At 44.6% G+C, this 25,655-nt stretch overlaps 1 protein-coding gene across 9 annotated transcripts in view; it reads right to left on the reverse strand.

The window, feature by feature from the left end:
• Positions 1 to 25,655, reverse strand: part of NAV2 (neuron navigator 2) — a 403,679-nt gene that overhangs the window by 242,676 nt on the left and 135,348 nt on the right. For all 9 annotated transcript variants that reach the window (XR_010946112.1, XM_067749641.1, XM_067749643.1 and 6 more), the window contains exon 3: positions 23,789 to 23,841. Coding sequence is in view for 8 of the 9 variants with exons in the window: in XM_067749641.1 (XP_067605742.1) it covers positions 23,789 to 23,841 (53 nt within the window). In the remaining variant the exon portion in view is untranslated. The remainder of the gene's footprint in view (positions 1 to 23,788; positions 23,842 to 25,655) is intronic.

Genomic DNA, 25,655 nt, shown 5'->3' on the forward strand with positions numbered 1-25,655 from the left:
TATAAACAGGTTACCTAGAATATTTCCTCTCTTGTTGATTTTTGTTACAGTCCTATCATTCTGTCAACCAATTTCATAATTTTGATCAATAGTTCTTTGCTGAGTAAGGGAGACTGGGAAAGGAAGATTTTGCCCCCCAGGGGGCATGTGGCCACATTCTGGGTTGTCACAACACTGAGGGAAACTGACATCTAGTGAGCAGAGGCCAAGGATGCTGCTGAACACCCTACAGGGCACACATCAGTTCCCTCCCAACAAAGAACTACCCAACCCCAAACGTCAGCAGTGCCAAGGGTGAGCAACCTGAGGGGTATGATTCTTTCAATCACTCAGTCAACATCATTGTGCGGATGTCTGTTCTGTGCCAGGCACTGTGCTCGATTCTTTTGACAGTGTTGGTCGAGTCTTCCCCCAAGTCCAGGAGCCCACATTTACATAATCCTTCTCTTTAGGGTCCACAGAGCCCCTCGACATACACCCCCTGACTCCCGTCCATTTCCAGGAGAATCAGAGCAGATAAACAAGGGAAGCACTAGGATCTCCCTACATTAGGTGAAGGAGGAGACCTAAGGGCACTAGGAATGCTTTCTCCTAACGAGGAGATGAAACGGGGGACGCTATCCAGATGGCCAGATTGCACTCCCAGAAAATGTAAAACCTGAAAATAAGGGCTTGGGTCGTCATTTAAAAGACGATTCATAAGCCCATCAAGAGCCTTGAATTTTTTCCCCTCTACCATGAATTCTCAGCTCACAGAGGAGTTCAAAAAACATTCCTCAAGTTTCAAATCCACTGTTTAATAATGTTCCATTAAGGCTAAAAATCACTCCCGACAAGGCGGCCGAGACCCACGCTCTTTTCATCTGCACCCCAGGAAGGGCACGGGGCTGGGAAGCAGCATAGGGTCAGATGTGGATTCCAACCTCCCGCTTCACTTGGAATGAGATCAGAAGAGGAGAATGTTTCTTTGATCCACGCTCTCTTGTGATTCAAATTCACCTTAAGGTTTTCTTATAAATACTGTTCAGGTAAACAATCCATCCTCCAGTACGACTGAGGTTGCAAACTCCCACCACGTCCCTGGAGGGGACAGGACGGTGGCAGGACCCTGGGGCACTCAGCACAGCACAGCGAGGCCCTAGAGCCCATCTTTAACGAGGCTCATGGCTCATATGGGATCCAGACATGCAGTGCAAGATGAGGATAGGATCCTGTTAAAGTTGAGAGGCAGAGTGAAGGAAAAGACTCTTCACCAGCAAAGTATGTAAATACAACGAAAGTTGTTCATTAACACATAGCGGCCAATATAAACTACTTTCCAAAATTAGCTGAAAAAAAATCTGTGCGAAGTCTGACATTCCAGTGTTGCTGATGGGTGGGGAGGGGCCCTGGGTGAGAAGGCTGTTGTAGTTGTTGCCATAGAAATGGGTCCAAGGACTCTGGAATCAAGCTCCTGGAGTTTACTAGCTGGGGTAGAGGCAGGAAGCTGAGAAGGGGGACCAGAACACCAGAGACCCTGGAAGCAGAAAGGAGCTGGATGGAGGAGTGGGCGGAGTAAGGGGACAAACCAAGACCAAGATGTACTTCTCAGAGTTTCCCTTTGTTTGGGGCCATATGTGGCCTCAACCCTGTGTGGTCCATGAACATCCAAGAGAGACAGGCTGCAATTAAGCCTTTCTCCCACTCTCAGCCAGGCTCTCCATTCCAAAGTGGAATAGCTTCTCAACAGTCTCTAAACTTTAGACCTGCAGGGCAACTTCCATGGACCATGTATGTTGTAGCCTATGTCTCCCACATCCAGAAATACATCCCCAAACAGGCCAGGCACAGAGCAAGGAAAATCAAAACAAATGGCAAACAACTGGAAAGAGAAGGGAGGGGGGATCGGAGGCAAATGGAAAACTTCACGTTTCAATCATGATTAAGGCTGGACTGGGTCTCATGATAACATAAAATATGCAAACCTCAGAAGCACTGCTGTATATCTCCTCGGTAGCTTAGAGACTGATCAAATACCATCTGTTGTGGCAGTTGTCATGGTAGCATTTTTCTCTGAATACCAGTGTAGCTGAGTGCAAAGCGCATGAAAATGATTAATGCAGACGAAGACCATCTCTACCGGCACTGTCGCAGCCCAGGGGAAGATGGGGCTCTGGGCATAATGAGTAAATGGGGTGCTAGTGTTTATGAGTTCAGAGTTTGTCACCGCACCCCTTGAAGGTCTCCTTCCTGAGAAGATGAAATTGGAAGGGAGACAAACAGAGGCTGCATTAAAGTCAGGCATGGTCACAGCCATTTTTTAAAAATCATGAAACGCCTAGAGCTTAAGTAGTGGGAGACCTAGACCCCAGACAAGGCCGAGCGAGAACGTGCAAGTTCTAGGGACAGTAAAAGCACAGGGTAGCTTCTTCTTGAGCCTTATCAACACAAACAACTTCCTCCCAGAAGTGTGTGTGATCTTCACACCTGATATTGCTACCTGTCAACAAAAGCAATTATCATTCATTCATTCATTTATCCATTTCTTCAACCATATTTACGGAGCACCTTCTGGGTGTTAGGAAATGTGTTGGTACTGGGTATACAGTGGTGAATAAAAGAGACATAATCCCTGACCTCTAGAACCTACAGTCTAATGTAGGGGAACTGGCACTAGATAACCAGGACACCAATAGCATCCGTCATGTACTAAAGGACAGGATCTAGCCTGGGGGGATGGGGAGTCAGGTAAGAATTTAAGGAAGAGATAGCAAGTTGGTCCACAGAGACAGGGCTTTTTGTCTGTTCTGTTCACTGGTGTAGCTCCAAGCACCTAGAAGAGCATGGGGAGCATGGTAGGTGCTCGAAAACGTTTGTCGACTGAAGGGAAATTTGAGCTGAGACGTAAGAGTGAGCTGGGCACCGAGAGTGGGGAGGAGAAGAACATCCCCATCGCAGGGGACCTCAGGCTGGAAAGCTTTCATGCAGGATGCAGCCCAGCATATTCTGAGAACCAAAAGAGCTGGAATGACTGGAGGCCAGTGAGCAAAGGAGAAAAGCAATGAGAGAGGACACACAGCAAAAGCAGAGTGCTGGGCCATATTCAGGAGCTGATGTGGAAAAGGAGAGAAGGGAGAGGTCCTTCCTGTTCTTAAGGAAGCCTTGACACTCCGTAACCATGGCAACAGGAGCCAGGCCAAGCCCTCCGGTCTGAAAGCTGCAGGATGGGCTATGTTGTGTTAGGGATGGATCAAGTAGTGCCTTCAAGGTGGGGCTCCAGTGACATCCAGGCTGGGCACCGAGACAGGGAGGGATGGGAAGGGTAGGGCAGCATCTGTGGTCACATGTACTAGGAAGTCTGTTTCCTATCTAACAAGCCTCCATGCTCTCCTGACACTCCTTCCCCTGACACTTTCCAAAAATAAAAATAGAATAGAAGAAAAAAATAAAAACAAGAAATCCAACCATGAAACGAAGCCAAAATGTCCTTTGGGGAACTGCCCTCCGAAATGCCCGTCTCACCAGTGTTGCCTTTTCGCTCTGCATTCCTAGGGACCACGACCTGATGCATGATTTTCCAGCTTCACTTTTTTCTCTCCCTATGTCAGTGTTGGGGTCCAGCAGCATCATATGGTCACTTACATGGTCATGGGTCACAGTATGGTCCGGGAGATGCACATCACCACAGGACAGAGCAGGCAGGGCCCAGACACTGTAGTTTTAATTTTAGAAGGGGACCCCAGAAAAAGGGAAATGTATGCTGGTGCTTCAAATCCGCCCAGGTGGGGACGCATTCAGGAACATCTCTCCTTGTAAGCCCCACACGCTGCTGCTTACTTGACAGACACAGAAAGCCATCTTTGGCCGGTAGTACAAGGGGCTCCGTACCTTCTGTCCAAGCTCTGGCCATTCAAGCATCAACGATTTCAGCAAGTCATCTCTAGCTCTCTTGGTGGCTTTGAAACAGAAAGCTTGAGAACGGGGGACTCGGGGGCCGGATGGAGCCTGAGTCCCTCCGTCAGACTGTTTCCCGTGCTGCTTTAATGCCTTGCCCAACTCCTTCCTTTAATTTGGCAATGTTATCCTCCTTATCTTTTAGGATATTTATAACTTAGGTTTCCAAGATGTTGTCAAGAATTCCTTTTTAAAAAAATTTTATAGGAGTCTCTCTGCTGTTACAGCAAATGGGTAAGTCCATATGGATACAAAAAAAGTCTCTCTAGAGGAGAAAAAAAATGGAAAACAAGAATCTCAAATTCCTCCAGTGACTATCTTCTTCCACCTTGCTTCCTACTGCCTAGAATGTTTCATTTCCCTATTATTTCCTGACTTCTTGATTTTTCCCTTGAAACAAAGAGAGAGACCTGGAAGGGGAGCTGTGGCTAACTTCTCAAAGCCAGTGCTCACTCTGGGGGCTCCCAGAATAGAGGCCTACAGTTGAACTCTGCAGAGTACCTGCTTTTGGATACAGCAGTCCTTCTGAGGGTGAAAACTCCTCAGGGGAACAGCATCATCGGAAAGGCCCAAAGGATGCCTCTGTGCGTGTTCGTTCAGCACGGCATTCTGCACGTCATTTCTCCCCCTACAATTTCAGAGTAATGATCCCAAACGTCCTAGCACTCCCAAAAGGGATTATTCCAAGTGGAGGCCTCCATTAGGAGCTGACACAGATGCTAAACGGGGAGTGATCAGGGCTAAACAGTGATATTTACAGGATAACAAAGGCTTTGGGGTCAGACAGATCTGGGTTCAAATCCTGATTCTGCCATTTACTGAATTATGATCATCAGCAATTTAACCTGATTAGTGACCTCATCTGTAAAATGGGCGTTATAACACCTACCACTCACGGTGGTGGTGGTTATCGTATGAGAGGATATGTGTATGGTACTTAGTAGGTGCCCAATAACTGGCAGTTTTTGTTACTGTGTTGTCAATTCTGATATGAATGTCCCTGGTCAATAGTGCTCAGGCCACGACGTGCTCAAAGCTGTGTCTGGGGTCGGCCTCTGGCAAAACAGAGAATTAAACGAGCTTATCTGGTCTGCCTTCCATTCCCCCTCCTGGGTTTTCCTCTCCATCACCTGATGTGCAACCCCTCTCTTGAAAAGATGCTGATAAACCAATTCACACCAAGGCAGAAGGGCCTGCTACTAGCCTCCCAACACGTCACCTCTCCCGGAGGTACTTGTATTCCACCACAATTATTAAGGAACGGTATAAATTGATACAGATATTGAACTCCACACTAGATTCTGGTTCCCTTAGAAACTACCCACAAAACCCTAAGAAAATTATTAACTGATTCAAGCCTCAAATTCATCACCTGTAATACAGGAATGCTGCTAACTATCTCATAGCATTACTGAAGACTACATGAGATGACATATGTCAAGAGTCTAGTGGTAAATCACACAGACCTTTAAAAAGGCTCTTCGCAGCTAACACCTATCCTTCTCAAACTCTTCGAAAATATAGCAGAGGGAGGAACGCTCCCAAATTCATTCTACAAGGCCACCATCACCCTGATACCAAAACCAGACAAAAATGTCACAAAAAAAGAAAACTACAGACCAATATCACTGATGAACATAGATGCAAAAATCCTCAACAAAATACTAGCAAACAGAATCCAACAGCACATTAAAAGGATCATCCACCATGATCAAGCGGGGTTTATTCCAGGAATGCAAGGATTCTTCAATATATGCAAATCAATCAACGTGATACACCATATTAACAAATTGAAGGAGAAAAACCATATGATCATCTCAATAGGTGCAGAAAAAGCTTTTGACAAAATTCAACACCCATTTATGATAAAAACTCTCCAGAAAGTAGGCAAAGAGGGAACCTACCTCAACATAATAAAGGCCATATATGACAAACCCACAGCCAACATCATTCTCAATGGTGAAAAACTGAAACCATTTCTTCTAAGACCAGGAACAAGACAAGGTTGCCCACTCTCACCACTATTATTCAGCATAGTTTTGGAAGTTTTAGCCACAGCAATCAGAGAAGAAAAAGAAACAAAAGGAATCCAAGTCAGAAAAGAAGTAAAACTGTCACTGTTTACAGATGACATGATACTATACATAGAGAATCCTAAAGATGCTACCAGAAAATAACTAGAGCTAATCAATGAATCTGGTAGAGTAGCAGGATACAAAATTAATGCACAGAAATCTCTGGCATTCCTATACACTAATGATGAAAAATCTGAAAGAGAAATTAAGGAAACACTCCCATTTACCATTGCAACAAAAAGAATAAAATACCTAGGAATAAACCTACCTAGGGAGACAAAAGACCTGTATGCAGAAAAGTATAAGACACTGATGAAAGAAATTAAAGATGATACAAACAGATGGAGAGATACACCACGTTCTTGGATTGGAAGAATCAGTATTGTGAAAATGACTATACTACCCAAAGCAATCTACAGATTCAATGCAATCCTTATCAAACTACCAATGGCAATTTTTACAGAACTAGAACAAAAAATCTTAAAATCTGTATGGAGACACAAAAGATCCCGAATAGCCAAAGCAGTCTTGAGGGAAAAAACCTGAGCTGGAGGAATCAGACTCCCTGACTTCGACTATACTACAAAGCCACAGTAATCAAGACAATATGGTACTGGCACAAAAACAGAAATATAGATCAATGGAACAGGACAGAAAGCCCAGAGATAAACTCACTCACCTACGGCCAACTAATCTATGACACAGGAGGCAAGGATATACAATGGAGAAAAGACAGTCTCTTCAATAAGTGGTGCTGGGAAAACTGGACAGCTACATGTAAAAGAATGAAATTAGAACACTTCCTAACACATACACAAAAATAAATTCAAAATGGATTAAAGACCTAAATGTAAGGCCAGACACTATAAAACTCTTAGAGGAAAACAGAGGCAGAACACTCTATGACATAAATCACAGCAAGATCCTTTGTGACCCATCTCTTAGAGAAATGGAAATAAAAACAAAAGTAAACAAATGGGACCTAATGAAACTTAAAAGCTTTTGCACAGCAAAGGAAACCATAAACAAGACGAAAGACAACCCTCTGAGTGGGAGAAAATATTTGCAAACAAAACAACTGACAAAGGATTAATCTCCAAAATATATAAGCAGCTCATGCAGCTCAATATCAAAAAAACAAACAACCCAATCCAAAAATGGGCAGAAGACCGAAATAGACATTTCTCCAAAGAAGATATACAGATTGCCAACAAACACATGAAAAGATGCTCAACATCACTCATCATTAGGGAAATGCAAATCAGAACTACAATGAGGTATCACCTCACACCAGTCAGAATGGCCATCATCAGAAAATCTACAAAGAATAAATGCTGGAGAGGGTGTGGAGAAAAGGGAACCCTCTAGCACTGTTGGTGGGAATGTAAATTGATACAGCCACTATGGAGAACAGTATGGAGGTTCCTTAAAAAACTAAAAATAGAACTACTATATGACCCAGCAATCCCACTCCTGGGCATATACCCTGAGAAAACCATAATTCAAAAAGAGACATGTACCACAATGTTCACTGCAGCACTATTTACAATAGCCAGGACATGGAAGCAACCTAAGTGTCCACTGACATATGAATGGATAAAGAAGATGTGGCACATATATACAATGGAATATTACTCAGCCATAAAAAGAAACGAAATTGAGTTATTTGTAGTGAGGTGGATGGACCTAGAGTCTGTCATACAGAGTGAAGTAAGTCAGAAAGAGAAAAACAAATACTGTATGCTAACACATATATATGGGATCTAAAAAAAAATGGTTCTGATGAACCTAGGGGCAGGAAAGGAATGAAGACACAGACGTAGAGAATGGACTTGAGGACACGGGGAGGGGGAAGGGTAAACTGGGACGAAGTGAGAGAGTAACATTGACATATATATACTACCAAATGTAAAATAAATAGCTAGTGGGAAGCAGCTGCATAGCACAGGGAGATCAGCTCCTGCTTTGTGACCACCTAGAGGGGTAGGATATGGAGGGTGGGAGGGAGATGCAAGAGGGAGGGGGTATGGGGATAAACATATGCATATAGCTGATTCACTTTGTTATACAGCAGAAACTAACACAACATTGTAAAGCAATTAAACTCCAATAAAGATGTTAAAAAGAAAAAAAAAAAAGCTCTTCACACAATCCCATAATGGCAGAGTAGTAGACACCCATGGCATCTTCTAAAAGCGAAAGATCATTTGGAATTGTGAGACATTCTGAGATCCACTAAATTATGACACTAGTACAGCCTCTCTATGAATGGGCTCCTTGAAGCTCGAATCCACTTTGTCCCTGTTGGAATCAGTATTTTCTATCTAAAAAGCTCTCAGGTCAAAGTCTCCTCTGCTAAGTTACACAGGAAACCCTACGCCTTAGACAAGTAGTTTTGTTAAGAAGAATCAAACATTTTTTTTGCAGAAAACTTCTGGCTTCACCTACAGAGAAGGATACAAACTCAGATTCCAACTTCTAGACCCCAAACACAAGCTGCCTCTTGAACGAATGGGGAAGAGCAGTGCTTGTCAGAGAATTTCACCCAGGGACGAACTGGGACTTGGCAGCCTCATTCATTCCTGGAAAAGTGATGATTGAGTATTTACTCTCTCCCAGGCCCTGCTCTAAGGGAAGGGGAAACAGTGGTGATGAGACAGTGTGGTCCTTCCCTTGTGGAAAAGACAGCCTCCTGAGCAAGGGCAGACGTTAAGCAAATATCATCCCACTAAACAAAGGTGATACAGGCTAACGTAGACCTATCAGCTCACTTACTGGAAAGCCTGACACTGACTCACTGGGATCTTTTTAGAAGGTCTGGGTGCTTTTTGTATTTTTGCCATATTTCCGTGCTTTAACCCATAAGCCACCACAAAGTCTTCAAGAGGCAGCAGAGCATAAATGCAAAATAAAGCGAAACAGCAGATCCCTGATACACCCCAAGAGTGCAGTAAATCCTCAGTTTTGGAGATACCACTAGAGTCTATCATTTCACCCACAAAACCAACACATATAAAAGAACAGGGCAATGGGATACTTAATCTGTAGATGAAGGCCAAGAGTTATACACTTGGCTCACCAGCTTGGTGACCAGTTCCCTCACATCAGCCTGTAAAACTCAGTTTTGTGGCTCAGCCAACTTGCCAATGTCTGCAGCTCATGGTCCTTCCGGCTTGCTCATGAGTGACTGATCCGTGGATTCCTACCCCGCAATTCCAAGGATAGCATGATGTACCTAAGTGCAAGATGCCTCCTGGCAGCATCGATAAGCAGGGGAGCAAAGCCAAGCAGGTAGGTTTAAATGCTTTAATACTCAATTCAGGATCCTATAAGACTTTGCTCTCTCACTGTGATGGTGGCCGGAAGGAAGCCAACTGTTCTATCATCCTCTCCTTGTATGTATCACCTGTAGTGTTCATTTCTGCAGGAGATTTAATTCAAAAATCGCTATTAAAAATATAAAAAAAGAAATGGCATATTTCGGAATTCCCTGGTAATCCAGTGGTTAGGACTCCATGCTTTCACTGCAAGGGCCTGGGTTCAATCCCTGGTTGGGGAACTAAGATCCCACAAGCCATTCAGTGTGGGCAAAAAAAAAAAAAAATCACCATTGTTTACACTCTAATTCCAGATGCTGCTAACAATTACCATATGCCACGCATAATACTAGGACCGTTCACATACATTGCACTTCAATCCATTTTTTAATTTCAAAAGCTGTTTGTAGGTATAGCTAAAGAGTTGAGCCTGAATTATAGCCTCCTAGTGGACACTAATATAGAATTTGGGAGATTTTCCAAGCAGTACACAAAATACACCAAGAAACTAGATTTGGCCAATAGTTTCAAATTCCAAAATCTGTGATCAAGGCAAAGAGCTACTTGCCAACCAAAAATTATATGAGATTAAAAGTAAGGAAGAATATCATCAAGAATTAAAGTGACTCTCAACTCTACTTACTGCCACAGCCAGAATGTCAGAGGTGTGGTCAAAGTCACTGAAAGAGGAGAACAAACAAGACAAGGAAGGTCTTTATTACAGGATATCCTTGAGATTCCCAAGGCTACAAGACGGTTAATGCACCTGTGAAGAAATAGTGACAATTCTTGTATATAATGCGAACCTGTTACTCATCCCATCCTTGTCAAGTATTCAGCTGAACCAGATAAAACTGCCATTTTTGTAGGTAAAAATGGTTACACACTGGCCATTTCATATGGTTCTACCTGTAATCAATATATTAGGAAGATGCTTCCCTCCAAAAGCTAAAATCATACTGCCAGGTGATTATAAAAATAGAGCACTCTATAGCCACTGATAAACAAAGCATCTGTAAATTCTGAAACTCAGAATCAAATCTCTGCAAGTGTCTCTCAAAGGAGTTTCAAAAGACCGATGATGATACACTTTGATTTATATATATAAAGTCAGAAGAAACACCCCATTCACAAGCTAAGCCCTCAAAGGCCCTTTGCTTCAGTTCTAAGAATTTCTTCTGCACCATCCCCTGACAGAAGCAAAGTGGGGCAGGGCAAGACTTTCATTCCAAGCTGATTCATCTCAAAACTTCCCATAAAAGGCAAGCACTAGTCGTCCTTCACAATAGTGAAGGGTAGCCCAGGTCACCTACCCTCCTCCTCTTGCCTTCCTGTTCCTTCAGGGGGAAGTGTGAGAAAGATGAGATTTTCGTCAGGTTCTGACACCCTATGCAACTCTACGTGACTGTTACCACATTCGCACCAATGTGGGAATCTACTCCGTAGGAAAAGCCAACTCATGCCACAGGGTCGTGATCGGCATTGTGATGCCACCATCACAAAGAGGAAATTTTAAAAGGGGAGATGGAAATCAAGGATTTCCCAGGACCAGAGGTGAAGTCTGGGGAACCATAGGTTTCTCAGAGCTTCTTGGCTCTCTTTGAGCAAGGTACTTAATTTCCCCAAGCCTCGGTTTTCCTTTCAGTAAAATGGGGATAATTATCATTTTCTTATCCCTCCCAAGAAACTAATATTTACACTCTTAGAAAACACGAAACACTGGGCTAGATTCTTTTCTGTATATTATTATTTCAGTTATTTTTCACCTTTCAGTTAGATAAGTTAGCTTTTTTATTTTTTTTTTTACATTTATTTTTGGCTGCGTTGGGTCTTCGTTGCTGCGCGCAGCTTTCTCTAGTTGCGGCACGTGGGGGCTACTCTTCGTTGTGGTGTGCAGGCTTCTCTTGTTGCCGAGTACAGGCTCTAGGCACACAGGCTTCAGTAGTTGTGGCACACGTGCTCTAGAGCACAGGCTCCGTAGTTGTGGCACACGGGCTTAGCTGCTCCACAGCATGTGGGATCCACCCAGACCAGGGCTTGAACCGGTGTCCCCTGCATTGGCAGGCGGATTCTTAACTACTGTGCCACCAGGGAAGCCCCGATAAGGTAGGTATTATCATCACTCTCCCGATGGGGAAATCGAGGCATAGAGCCTTCCTAAAATCACGGTTTTAAATGGCACAGTTGCAATTCAAACACTTACTGGAAAGTGTTTTGTAAGCTCTGAAGTCTCTACACAGACACGGGGCATTAACAACCGAGCAGCGACAGCTTCACTACTGCTGAGGAGGAGAAAAATGACCTCCCTGTTTTGTCATTTCCCTGGCCCTCCAGTAGTAAGACAAGGCAAGTCATCAATCCATCTAAACTAAACCCAATCATTACATCAGAAAGACAAAGGGCACTTCGCAGAGGAAGGAGTGACTTCTCCCACATCCTTCTGGACATGTTTTGTGGAAGATATTTATGTTCTTTTACAGTGTCTGAAATCTTCTAGGGCAGGAATTATTTAAACCAATATAAACATTACAGGCATTATTTTGATGTCAAAATGCTCCCATAACAGGGATTTTTTCAAACTACCATATGCCAGTCTTTAGAATTCCTGAGGAAGTTCATGATACTTATAAGAATACAATGGTTTGGGGGTCAAAAACCTCAAATGTGTGCAGGGGGTAGGCAGGCAAAAACGAAGTAAAAGAGGCTGGGTATAAGACAATAGGGAATGGTGAGGAGTATGACTAACGCAGTCTACACCTACCTAAAGAGGACAGCTGCTATCCAGTTTTAGCCAATTGTTGCCTGTGGAGTGCCGATCCAGTACTGTCAATTTTTTTTTTCCCTAAAAAAAGCTGGAAGTTCATTGCTTGTGAAGTGTATTGATTTTCATCGAATGGTTGGCAACTGTTTAGTTTTTGTTTTAAAAGGTCTTTTGGGACCTGAACTCAGCTTGTTGGCCACTGTTCTCTTCTCTTTGCTTAAGTAAGCACACTGGCTTTCACCTACTGACCAGTTCCCAACACGCAGACACCACAGGCTAACTATGCCTTACCAAAGTGCCAACAGGAATTCCTGGCTAAGTTTTAGTTCATGGGAAAAAAATAAAAAATAAAAAAGATGCATACCGAAACACCCCTTTGATGCTAGGCTGAAACATAAGAACCCCATGAAGGCATATGCAGGGAGATGGATCCAAGCATGAAGCCAGATGGCTTTTATATAAACCACAATCTACATGGTTATAAATCACCATCCAATTTCTCTTTCAGCTCAAGATCTGAAGCTATTCTCTCCCCACCCATCCACATACTTGCTTTAACCTTACGGGGCACCACATGTTGCCACTCAAAATGCCTCAGTTTCAAAGTAGGTGTAATGGGGATTTCTTCAGTCAATACTCGCTGAGCGTCCACCAGATGTCAGGTGGTATGGGCAGATGGAGAGATGAGACCCCGCCCTCAAAGAAGTGAACGTCTGGTGGGATGCAGGCAGTTAAGGACAATGTGCTAAAGGATTATCACCTGGGTTTTCAATGGAGGAAACCGAGGGTCACAGAGCTTAAGTGAACTGGAAGAGGTAGAGAAGACACTTGCAAACTCCAAGACCACAGCTGCAGACACAATTCAGATCCTATCAACTTAGAACTTACCACAGTTCTCAGACAAGAGGATGTCTAAGGCGTCCTCGTCCTTCCAAAAAGTAAACTGATTGGTTCATTCAAAATATTTAGTTAAACCTTATTGTGGAGATCACAACATATACCAATGTCGAATCATTGTTTGTACACCTGATATGAATGTGATGGTATACGTCAATTGTATCTCAATCAAAAATATATAGCGTTCCTAAAAAATTAGTTAAAATTAAATAAACCTTTAGAGAGATTAATTTTTAAAAATTTAAAGAACTTTGCAAACTGACAGATGTTTAAATGCATATTTGCACAGCCATATCCCAAAAGAAGTTTTTTTTTTATTCGGCTCTAAGATAAGGTTGGCAAAGTAAGGTCACCAAACCAGGAGCTTCACCCATGAGCTTGTTACAAATGCAAATTCTCCAGCTCCTTCCCAGACCTACTGCATCAGAAGCTCTGCGGGTGGGGCCCAGTACTGCTTGAACAAGCCCTCCAGGTGGTTCTCCTACTCACTAAAGCTGGAGCCCAGTGGCTACAGTAGGTTTTGCCAAACCTCCAAACGCTCCTTCCCTTTCTAATGAAAATAACCTGTTATCACTTCCATACACTTTTTATAAAAGATTGGATTTGGGAATTTCTTGGTTTAGGATTACTTAAGTTTCTTGATAGCATTTTAAAGTGCCTAGTATTTCACATATGAAACCTTGAGGGGTACCATCGCCCCACTCTCCGGGAAGCTCCCAGACGGCCGGACCATTTATTGTTTGGCTCATTCATCTGAGAAAGATTAGCTGAGCGTTTCCAACGTACCTAGCACTAGGCCAGGTGCTGGAAATATGGAGCTTTTCGCTGAACTAAAAGATAAAGAAAACACTCTATGTGTACTACAAAGCTTTGACGGGATTACCTAGCATATGAAATATAAGTCTCTCATAAAGTGTGTTTAAATGTCGTATTAATTACAAGACAGACACACATTAGTTAGGGAGCACAGTACTTACTCCTGAGTTTACATTCACATCGGGAATACCGCGTATCCGCTTCTAAATAATAGACGAAACGGCACTTGCCACTCCCGGCATCTGAGCTCAGTACCTGAGGCAGCCCATGATATGGTCACAGTGCTGGAAACTAAATGTGGGCCTCTGTCTCCGCACACTTCTTTGCAATGACCTGCAGTAAATGTACAGATGGGCAGAACTCCATTCCAAAGTGTTCTATCAAGGGAGGCAACTTCCAGTCAACTCAGAAACTTAACAGGCACACAGTGGCAAAATGAGCCTCGGCTATAAACCCGAACAGCTTGCTAATACAGTCGGAGTTACTTTGCTTGAATCCCAGAGTGTATTAGTTTCCTACTGCTGCTGTAACAAATGACCACAAACTTAGTAGCTTAACACAACATAAATTTATTATCTTAAAATTCTGGGAGGAAAAAAAAAAAATAAGGACTTTCCTGGCTGTCCAGTAGTTAAGACTCCATGCTTCCACTGCAGGGGGCACAGGTTCGATCCCCAGTTGGGGATCGAAAAAAGAAAAAATTCTGGGAGGTCAGAAGTCCAAAATCACACACCACTGTATATAAAATAGATATCTAATAAGGACCTATTGTGTAGCACAAGGAACTCTACTCAATACTCTGTAATGGCCTCTATGGGAAAAGAGTCTAAAAAAGAGTGGATGTATGTATATGTGTAACTGATTGGATCAACTATGCTCCAATGAAAGTTAAACAAAAAAAAAGAAGTCCAAAATCGAGTTTCAGTGGGCTACATCAAGGAGTCCGCAGGGCTGCATCTACTCTGGAAGCTCTAGGGGAGAATCTGTCCCCTTGTCTTTTTTATTAGCTCTGGAGGCCACCTGCATTCCTTGGCTCATGGCCCATTCTTCCATCTTCAAAGCCAGACAAGTAGCATCTTCCAACCTCATTCATTCTCTCCCTCTCCCCTTCCCCCACGCTCCCCATGTTCCCTCCCTCTCTTCCTCTCTCTCCTCTGACCTGCTTCCATGTTCCACGGTCCATCTTCTCTCTCTCACCTTCCTGCCTCCCTCTTAGAAGGATCCTTGTGATCACATTGGGCCTGCCCAGATAATCCAGGATAATCTTCCTGTCTCAAAATCCCTAATTTAATCACCTCTGCAAAGTCCCCTTTGTCATTTAAGAGAACATATTCACAGGTTCCGAGGATTAGAATGTCGAAGTCTTTGGGGGTCCATTGTTCAGCCTACCACACTGGTACCTACTTTTTGAATATGAAAAGCCTTTTTAATGCACAAGTTAATAGTTAGGAAATACGGGACTTGTCAACAGAGAAGGGAATGACAGTCTAATGTGCTCTCTTCATGAGCCAGGTGCTTTTAATGCCGTCTCTCATTCATCCCTGGCAACCCTGGGGGCAATTTCCATAATTATCTCCCTTTCACAGAGAAGGAAAAAGACTCGGATTTTCAGTAACTTGCCCAGCACACCGGCCCAGTATGTGAGACCCAGGTCTGCCTGATTCCAGAGTCCATGCTTATTCTTTTTAATCCCAAATCTCCTCGCCATGATGGAATGCCTCATCCCAAAGCTCTGCCCTTACCTACACGAGGAGACAGTATTACAAATATAATTTTTGCACCTCCACGTCAGTCATTTTCTCTTCTTCCATCTATTTCCTTATATGTAGGATAGCATAACAGTTAAGGGAATGGACTCTCGAGCCAGGCTTCCAGGATTCAAACCCCAGCTTGGGGCTTCCCTGGTGGCGCAGTGGTTGAGAATCTGCCTGCCAATGCAGGGGACACGGGTTCGAGCCCTGGTCTGGGAAGATCCCACATGCCACGGAGCAGCTAGGCCCGTGAGCCACAACTACTGAGCCTGCGCGTCCGTAGCCTGTGCTCCGCAACAAGAGAGGCTGCAGTAGTGAGAGGCGCGCGCATCGCAATGAAGAGTGGCCCCTGCTTGCCTCAACTAGAGAAAGCCCTCACACAGAAACGAAGACCCAACACAGCCAAAAATTAAATAAATAAATAATAAAATTTAAACTAGGAGCTAGTTTAAAAAAAAAAAAAAAAAACCCAGCTTGTCGCTTACTAGCTGTGCGACCTGAGGAAATACTAAACCTGTCTCTGCCTCAGTTTCCTCACCTGTGAAGTGGAAATAATAAAGGTACCTGCTCTCATAGGGTTTTATGAAAATAAAACCAGTTATAATGCAGGTAAGATGTCTAAAACATTGCCCCAATGTACTGTATATGTATTTGCTATTAATATTATATAAAAACCCGGACAGAATCAGGGACAAAGGCAATAACCCTAGGCTCTACAGCATGAGGGGGAAAGAACGAGATGTTCTTCAACGTGCCTCACATTTGGCCCCTGGCAGAGCACAGCAAATGGCATCAGGGTCCAAGTTCTCCATACCCTTTAATGGAATGAACAAAATATATTTCTTACTCCATAGGGTTGTTATGAGAATAAAGTGACTTAAAACATGTAAATCGCTTAGAACAGTAATTATCTTCATTTTTATTATCAATGTTAATCATCTCTGGTAATTGTAAAGATGTCTAAACATGCTTACCTCAAGCAACATAAAAGAACTCAGTAAACGAAAAATTAGCTGCCATGTTCTATTTGGATCCTCTGGATAAACCAAGGGAGAAAAGAATTAAGAGGAGGAAAGACACTTCTAGAATAGTGCTAAATATCCATTTCTTAAATCCCATAAAGAACTTCCAAGTGAACACCCAGTGCTCAAATCACTGCTCAACAGTAGATAATGATATGAGAATAACAGTATGTTATAATCCTCTAGCCCCATGGACACATCCAGGCCAGCTCCCTCTTTGGTTTTTCCATCTGTCCACCCATCCACCCAACATTTATTAACCACCTACTATATGCTAGTCATCTAAGTGATAGGTGCTTAGATCCTCAGGTGAAAGATACAGCATCTCCTTCAAGAAGACAACTGAACAGACAACCACAAAGAGCAGGTTATGAGACATGCTTTCACACCTGGGAACACAAGGGACAAAAGGCACCTAATTATCTCAGTTACTTGAGTTAACAGTTAACCTGAATATTCAAGGTTACATTTGCCCAGGTGGGACAATCATCAGGTCTTCCTCGCAGACTGGACAGCTTGCATCAAAGCACAAGGCACGAAAGTACAGGGCCTGCTTGGGGCACCCCAAGTTCCAGTATGGCTGGGGGTATAGAGTTTGAGTGGCCAAGTGGCAGGAGATGGTGGTAACTAGATTGTGAAGGCCCTTCTATTGTGTGCTCAAGAGTATGGAGAGGTAAATGGGGAGCCAATGATGGTTTTGAACAGAGAGGTGACCAAAGAGGTAAGAGACAGACATGGAGATGGCCGCCATCTTTGAAAGAGAATGTCAGCCACAACACATGCAGTGATGCTGGATGTGCCCCCTGAACGGGAAGCAGTGGATGCTTCCTGCCCATGTTGGCCCTGGACTCCCCACTTTGTTTTAAATTCTAAGGGGCCCATGGACGTTCATTCTTTCTTGGTTTTGTAACATGTGTGCCCTTAGGGTTATGTAAAAATAGGTCCAAGGGCCCAGGGAAGAGGCAACTCAGCTGCGCAAGGATCTCAGACACTCCCCAGGCATGCAGCCGGCTTTCTGGCAGCTGTTGGGAGGGCTCAAGGTCACTGGGGCTGGAAACCTGATCTTGCTACAGACAGCCTTCTCCTGGCCCAGGAAGCTCTGTGCAGAACGCAGTCGGAGGTACCTGGCGCCAGGGCTCTTCCTGGGCTTCTCAAGAGGCTGCCTTTCACTGGGGGCCACTTGCCCCTTTTTCAGCTCTTGAGTTCCCATCGACAGGTCAACTCAGGCAATCTCCAGAAATACTCACTCTCCTCCCTTCTCACTAACTCTCAGCTAAACCCAGCTGGCTCTACTGTGCTCACGAGTGAGAAATAAGGCACTGGTGAGGTGGAGACTATTATGCCCTTTCTCTGTCGCAGAAGGGACCACCACAGGCTCTCCAAATAGACAGACTTGGGTTCAAGCTCCAGCTCTGCCTCCTAGGCAAGTAGTCTGAGGCCAAAAAACCTTTTAAAGCTCAGTCTCCACGTGCAAAATACAAACAATAATCGCACCTATTCATAGGGCTGTCACTTCCCACATCTCCCGGGGGAGGAAGTACAGTGCCGGGAGGCCACGTGGATTAGCCAGGGCCATGGCGGTAATCCCCTCACCCAAAGGGAGGCTGGCCGGTCTTGAAACATCTATTTCTTTAAAAATACTGGGGTATCTTGAAAAACCTCATCCTATTAAGAGCTAACATCAACTGTGTGCTTCCTCTGTGCACTGCAGCACGCGGGCATGTCATACAGATGGTCTCATGCACACCTGAAAAGCACCCTGGGAGGCAGGTGTTGTTACTGACCCCGTTACAGAGACTGGTCCCCTGAGATCCTAAGGAACATGCCCTGGGTCACAAGCAGCCGACCTTCAGGGTCCGTGCTCTTAGCCCTGAGGCCTTGTAACCTCCAGAGGTTGGAGGTGAAGACGACCTAGTTGATGGTCTCTCTTCCTACAGGAGACTTAGGAGGACCAGAGAATGGGCTGGATCTATCCAGAGCTGGAAGTTGACGCCCGGGTAGGGGGTCCCTAGGCTTCATCGCGCTGTGTATTTTCAGGGGCTGGCCTTCTGAAAGGGGGCTTCAGGGGCAAATGTGACAGTGGGGAGGGGGAGGGAAGAGGCAGGTGAAAGGGAGATGCTACGATGGCCCTCCCTGGGCTGCCTAATCCTATGTAAAGCACTAATGCAGTTTTTGTCACTTTCACATGTGGGGTGCCACATACAATTTTATTTCGGAAAAAAGCGTGGGGGTTCTGCTCATGGAACAGAAGTTTGAAAGCCAGTGTCCTGTCCTTCTGTGTTTAAGAGCCAATTCCTCTTGTTTTGGGAACCTAGCTGCTGGCTTTTTCCACAGGGGCCTCTGAAAGGACAGGGTGACGAGCAGACCAGTGCCCTAAGCAGCAGGCACTTCGAATGTGCGGGTCTGTGGAGCCCCAGAGGACTTTGGGAGCCGTGAGCTGCTCAGGCCGTATGCAAAATTCCGGGGGATGTGTGATCCGGGGAGGAGAGGGCCAGGAGCTCTTCTCAGATCTCCCAAGGGTTCCATGTCCCCCAGTACCTGAATGGCTACTAAAACAAATTATCATCATTGGAGAAACCACCGCTGACTGAGTGCTGACCATGTGCTATGGAGAAGGGGGGTGATGAGGTCACCTACCGCAAAGGGCTGTTGGGAGGATGAACTAAGAGGTTATTTGTGAAGCACTTAGGACGGCACCTGGCACACAGCAAACACTGTTTGGCTTTATGGCTTATTTTCATCATCATTACTGTCATCCGTCGTTATCACTTTGACTGCCTCATTAGTCCTCACAAAAACTTGATTAGGTTCGTATTATTATCAACCCCACTTTATAGAACAGGAAACAGAGGCTTCAAGAGGTTAAATAATTAGCTCAAGCCACAGAAGAGCAGAGAAGGAACTCGAAGTTGGCCCGTCTGGTTCCCAAGCCCAGGCAGGCCCTCGGTCTAGAAGGGCTGAGGGAAGTAGGCAGGACTCCCTGAGGGCCCAGGAGGAGGTGGGCAGGCAGGTGGGAAGCACTGAGAGGTCCCAGATGACCCCAGGCCAGAGCAGAAAACAGGCCAGGGCTTTCCACTGAAAGCGCCTGAAAGGACAGGCAGCCTTCCTAACGTTGCACCTCTTCTAATCGACAACGCAAAGCCAAACCACTTAAAATAGTAAGGATGAAAAAAGAAAACCACCCCCTGCTGCTCCTTTCCTAGGCTCCAAAGTGAGCCAGCGTCTTGGAGTACAGTGGGTTCAAGGCGCAAGGCAGTGGCAGCCCCAGCGTCCGCTGGCTGTGCTCCAAGCAATGTTTCTCCTTCCAAACACACACGTAACCCTGCTGAACACACCACTTGAAAGCCAAAAAGATGCCCCACGGGTTGCCCTGGCAATGCTAAACAGACGAAACATTTTAACCAGCTCTGACGCACATACACAAACCTATTTAAGGGCCAAATGGATGGGGGGTGAGGAGGTGGGGGGAATGTTGTTTCTACAGCTCCATCTCCGATGATTTGGCCCCCAAAGCATCTATGTCAGACTGAAACAGAGCAAAGCACTCCTTCAACACAAGCTGAGGCCAGGCTTGCTCGGGAAAGGGAAGCCACTGCCATGCTTCTGCATTTCGGCTGCAGGCACAGTCCTGTTTTACGAGGGCCACTAGAGGATCACAGGAGATGCCGAGGTCCTGGCTCTGCCTCTCCCTGGGGACAGCCCTCCAGCTGCCGGCACCAGTGTCTCTTGATACGCTGGCCTACAGCAGCGTCGGGAGGGTCGAGTGTGCCCATGAGAGTGAACGGCCTGTGAGTGCTGATATTAACAATATTAACCACCATTTCTCACATCCCACGGTTCAACTTTCATCCACAGGAGTTGATCGCACGGGTATTTTCCTTTAGAAAACTTCACTCCAGGGTCCAATGGGGCTGTTCCCTGAGGCGCTGCCACCTGGGGGGTGACGATGAACACAGAAGACTTGGCCCAGGTCTGAAAAGACCACCATGCTTCTGGGGTCTGTCGCACTCTGGTCTCTTCCACGCCCTATTCCTCACCTCGGATACAACAGGACAAAGGGTTGACACTGAGGAGAGGCCAGAAGAGTCTCACCAGACACAGCTGATGGCACATGGTAGGATCCACGAACAAAGGCTGCAAAACCTTCCTCTGCAGGGTCCAGGATAGCCTCAGGTAAACAGAATCTCCAGCAATGGGAATCGTCTTCCACTCATCATTCCCTGTGGTGAACCCTCTTGCCTTTCAAGACTCAACCCCTAAACGTTATTCCTAAGCCTCCCCTTGTCCTGGAGTGGAATGGCCCCCACTGTACCAGGCACAGATGTCTATGGGAGCAGTGGCACTATTCCAGTGTTCTAATTGTTCTCTGGTCTCCTGCCCACTCATCACTGAGCTCCCTGAGGGCAGGGACCCCATCTTGTTCACTGGGGTACTAACCTGGTCTAGTCCAGTGCCTGGCATTAGTCGGCACTCTGTGACCGTGTGCTGACCGACAAGCTATAAGTATACAGTGCCATGCCCATAATGTTTGTGCATCAAGGCCTCTGGAATTCTCTAGTCCATATGCCACAAGTGTCTGCTTTCACTTCCACAGCCTCTGGGAAGAGCAAAGAACTTGAAGCAGAGCCTGGAGCTCAGGAGTTGGAGAGCAGAGCTCCGGGCAGCCTGGTAGGTCAGGAGGAGGGAGACACGAGAGGAGGAAGAGGCATCCCACCTGTAAAACTAAAGCTCTCGTGCCTACCCACCGATTAGCTAATGAAATAATTTGCCCCTTGAAAACTGAAATAGCACCCATTCCCCTGCTCTGAAGCAAAAATTGTTTTTCTTTGTCTCCGTTATTTAAGGCCTCTGAAGATGCTGTTTCTGTGAGCACAGTAACTCTATGCTGATGATTTTCAGTGGAGTCATAGCTACCCTCCCAGCAGGTACACTCTCCAATTCTCTCGTTGTGTGTCATCTTCCTTTTGCCAACATGATGCTCTCCGTGCATGTTCCCTTCTGGTCTCCTCCAAACAGGCAACATTTAGCAAACAACAACAAATCTTTATCATTGGCTGCCCTAAATAAAGCCTAATTGGGAGTCTAACCTTCTAGGAATCTAGAAATGGTAGCTCATCTGCTATGCCATCTTCCCAAATGATACTTCCCATGAGTAGGGATGCTTTAACTCTGTACGTGCTCACACACACATACACACAGGTGTCCTATTAGCCAGAACACCACCTGCGCTTGCGTGTAAGCAGCACTTCCTGTGTGCCCTAGGTGAGCTCTGCGTTATGGATTTGTCATTGCTTTGTGATGTAGGTGAAAGGACGATGGCCCCGAGTTCCTTATCATCGCCTTTCTCATCTCCTACAGAATGGAATGACTGTGGTGGAGGTTTTGTCATTCTCCTGGACTCACATCCTGTCTGCTGAATTATTCTCTGCCACTTTTACCACCAGACCTTGTCTGCCCACCCCATCCCCCCGCCCCTGAGCTGGAACTAATTACCACAGACGATTTTAGGATTTTATATTCCTGTGTTCTTAAAAAAAAAAAAGAAAAGAAAACACAGTGCATGAAGAAAAACCCAATACTTCCATAGCTGAAAGAGTTATAGAGAAACCACAAAATTGCGTTGGTGCTGTGTAGCGTTATACATAACATATTTACATAAACTAAATTGGCACAGAAGAATCTGAGGTGACGGTATTATTTTGTAAGCTTGAAAGTGGACTTTAACAGCAAACGTCTCCAACAGAAGGTACAGAAAATGCAAAGGCACCAAACAGAATAAAAGGTTCACTACCTTAAGCTGTCAGTTGTACATATGCATTATAATGGGCTGGGACAAACACATCCATCTCTATCCCAGGCGGAAACACTACATCTCTTTCATGAGAAGCTAGGACTGCATGTGTAAAATGCTTGCACTAAAATTAAGTCTTCTATCTTCCAAATTTTCTCAATTATTAATACACCAGACAGCTGTGGCAGCTCTGGCAGAAATAGCAGCTAAGCTTTTCCAAAAGTCAAAGCAGCCATGAGATGGCTGCGTGGGGACGACGGGCTGCTCTCTGGATCACACAGAAAGAAACAAAATCTCCAGGGGAACAACAACAAAAGAGAAACTCGTTTCAGAATCTAACGTGAAAAATGACATCCCCTGCCCCCACCAGGCACACTCACTCCTCTTTATAGTAAGAAACTTTGCGTGTCTAGATAAAAAGTTGATGAAAAGGCTATCTTGTCCACTCACTGGGATAACAAACAATTCAGAAAATTAAACAGTAAACCCAAGGAAGGCCAATCACTTCAGTGTGTTCTGGAATGACACTATCCAATTGTGTCTACTCAAAGGGAGGAGGGTGAGGTTAGAAAACAAATTATGCCTCTTTTTTAGATTTCTGGAAGCAAATTAACGTCCAGGAGAAAAGGTTGTCCTTCAGTTGCCACCTTCATATTTTAAACAGGTATTAGCGTCATCTTAACAGTCTGATAATATACAATCTTTGTGGAAATATTCATATTTGAAAAGCATTTCTAAGGGAAAAACTAAGCACTCAGATTGTGTCACAATTCAATGCTCCCTGAACTCAACAGTGATCATGAATTTTCATTCAAAGATTATGTGCAGGACATGCAACAAGAACAGAATAGATTTTTAAAGATTTTTTTCAAGTTATAATATCAGAGCTTAAGCACATCACGCCAGAGAGAATGTCACTTGTCAAGGTTACGTCGTGAATGGTCTGGATGTGATTGGACATTTCACATTTCCTGTCACAGTTGTGATTTCACATCATTCTAACCTTTAAAGGCAATCAGACCACACGTCCCAATCTCTGATGGTTGTTATGATACCATCACTCCATTTGTGCCCCAGCACCACACACAAACAGAAATTGTTGTGGGTCTTTGAGGAAAAAGCAAGAGTCGTATCAGCCCAAGTTCTAAACAAGGGTATGTTTGCAGCAGTTCTGCATAACTTGTTTCTAAGAGCAAGGACCATTTTCGCTGTCTCACGACCTACGTAAAAATCACAGCCATCTTCGAATAAAAGCCAACAAATGTCAGAGAAGCAAACCACGGCTACTTGGAAATGGCTGTTAGTTCATTAATATAATCCCCCAGAGTAAAGCTTGTGGTGTGAATGTTTTCAAGATGGTCAATATCATTTAGAGGCAGGGCTTACTAACATAACACAAACACTCACTGCCCGTGTACCACTTACCATTTGCGATCTGTTCTTTGGACAGCCATTGATGTCTTCAATCTTCTCATTTGCTGAAAAAAGAAACACAAGTCAGAAAAATAAATAATCATCACAGACACTTTGAGCAGTGATGTTCAGGACCCCTGAGGCCAAGAAAATCCTAAGGCCCATACTGGGGTTTGTCCAACCAACACAGGCATGTGAAATACTGAGACGCATCTAGCAAGCTTCAGGACTTACTCATCGAGCTGCCGCCCTCCAGGGACAGCTGGGGCAAGGTCGCTGTCATCTAAGGCAGAGACAACTGCATTGATGACAGTCTTGGAGTGATGGGGCATGGTGGAAATGTCTGGAGACTGGGAAACGGCCTGAGCTGTGACTGTGCTTTAGGCTCTGAAAAAGGCAACTGCAACTTGCCCACAAAAGACAGGGTGCTTCAGAGTGGATCCATCCAGCCACAACACAGCTCCTGGGGACAAAAGCCATAGATGACAGCATCTCACCCCATCTTTAGCCAGAAGCGCTAAGATTGCTTTTGTTTGTCCTGATTCTATTCCCGAAGCGGTGTCCAATGGAAGAACAAGAGAGTGAGACTTTAAAAATGTCACATCCATGCTCAAACAGTAAGTCCAGATTAGATCTAGAACACACACTATTGAATGAAGTCAAAAGAGTACATACCTACCTACTTAGGGAAGTGATAGAAAGAGGCTGTACTGAATAAGCTGGAAATCAAATAAATAACAGGGAAGAAAGGCCCAGCTTCCCATGGTGAATGTATTTCATCCTAAGTATGGAGGAATCCTTGCAAGACACAGCCCAAGACATCTGAGTTTGCAACTACAGTGCTACAAGAAAGGCAGTACATGTAGTGGCTTGGAGGCGAAGATACCCCAGTTTGAAGCTCAGCTTTATAGCTTCTCAGCTGTGTGATCTTAGCCATGTAACACAACCTCTCTGGGCCACAGTTTCCTCATCTATAAAATGGAGCTAATACTACCTACTTCACAGGAGGAGCTGTGAGAAGAAGATTATATGATGCCAGTAAACTGCTTAGTGCAGTGCCTAGCACACAGTGAGTGTTCTATGTATGGCAGAGGTCATTAATCCAATAATATATATTCTTATCATCTATGCAAAAATATATAAAATAAAATTTCCCTTTTTTTGATGTCTCCATCTGACTTAAGCCCAGAAACTCGGCTAGGAGTTCACAGTAAAGAATTACGGACTTGCCTCCTCTGTGAAGCCTTTATGAGGTTCCTCCCCAATCCCATGGCCCTCTACTGCATGCCCCCTCCCCTAGAAGGGTAAGTCCCACTAGGTCTCTTTGCTCTCCCAGCACCCTGGACTTGCCTCTACTTTGCTTTTAAGTAACACCTAATGCGTAACTCCTTTTCTTGTCTCCCCCAGCTATGCAGACATGTAGATTTTGTTTTTCACACTTGTATCCTTAGGGCTCGACAAATGTTTGCAAAATTGCATTTAAAAAAATACATATATATATATATATATATATATATATATATATATCACATCAGATTTTAATGACTATGACACGTAAAACTTCCATGAAGAGAAAAGACACTGAAAAGTGTCTGAAGAGGATAACAGACTCAAAGTGTCCCAGGACACTAAGGTTTTAGAACACCTGAAAGTAAATATAGCTCACCATTACCTCAACTGGGTTTTTTTCCTCTAGTGTTTCTATCTTAAGAAGTAAAAAATAAGAAAGCAAGCTAGTGGCAGGAAATTATTTAAAAATCTAATTACTAGAGGCAGCCTGGTTAGTATACATTCAGCCTGATCTGCACCGTCTTTAGAACTGGCCCAAAGTAATAGATATTCAGGCTTATGACCCACCTGGGAAGACCTCGGTCTTCAG

Source organism: Pseudorca crassidens, chromosome 9, assembly GCF_039906515.1.
Source record: "Pseudorca crassidens isolate mPseCra1 chromosome 9, mPseCra1.hap1, whole genome shotgun sequence".
Classification (NCBI taxonomy): Eukaryota; Metazoa; Chordata; class Mammalia; order Artiodactyla; family Delphinidae; genus Pseudorca; species Pseudorca crassidens.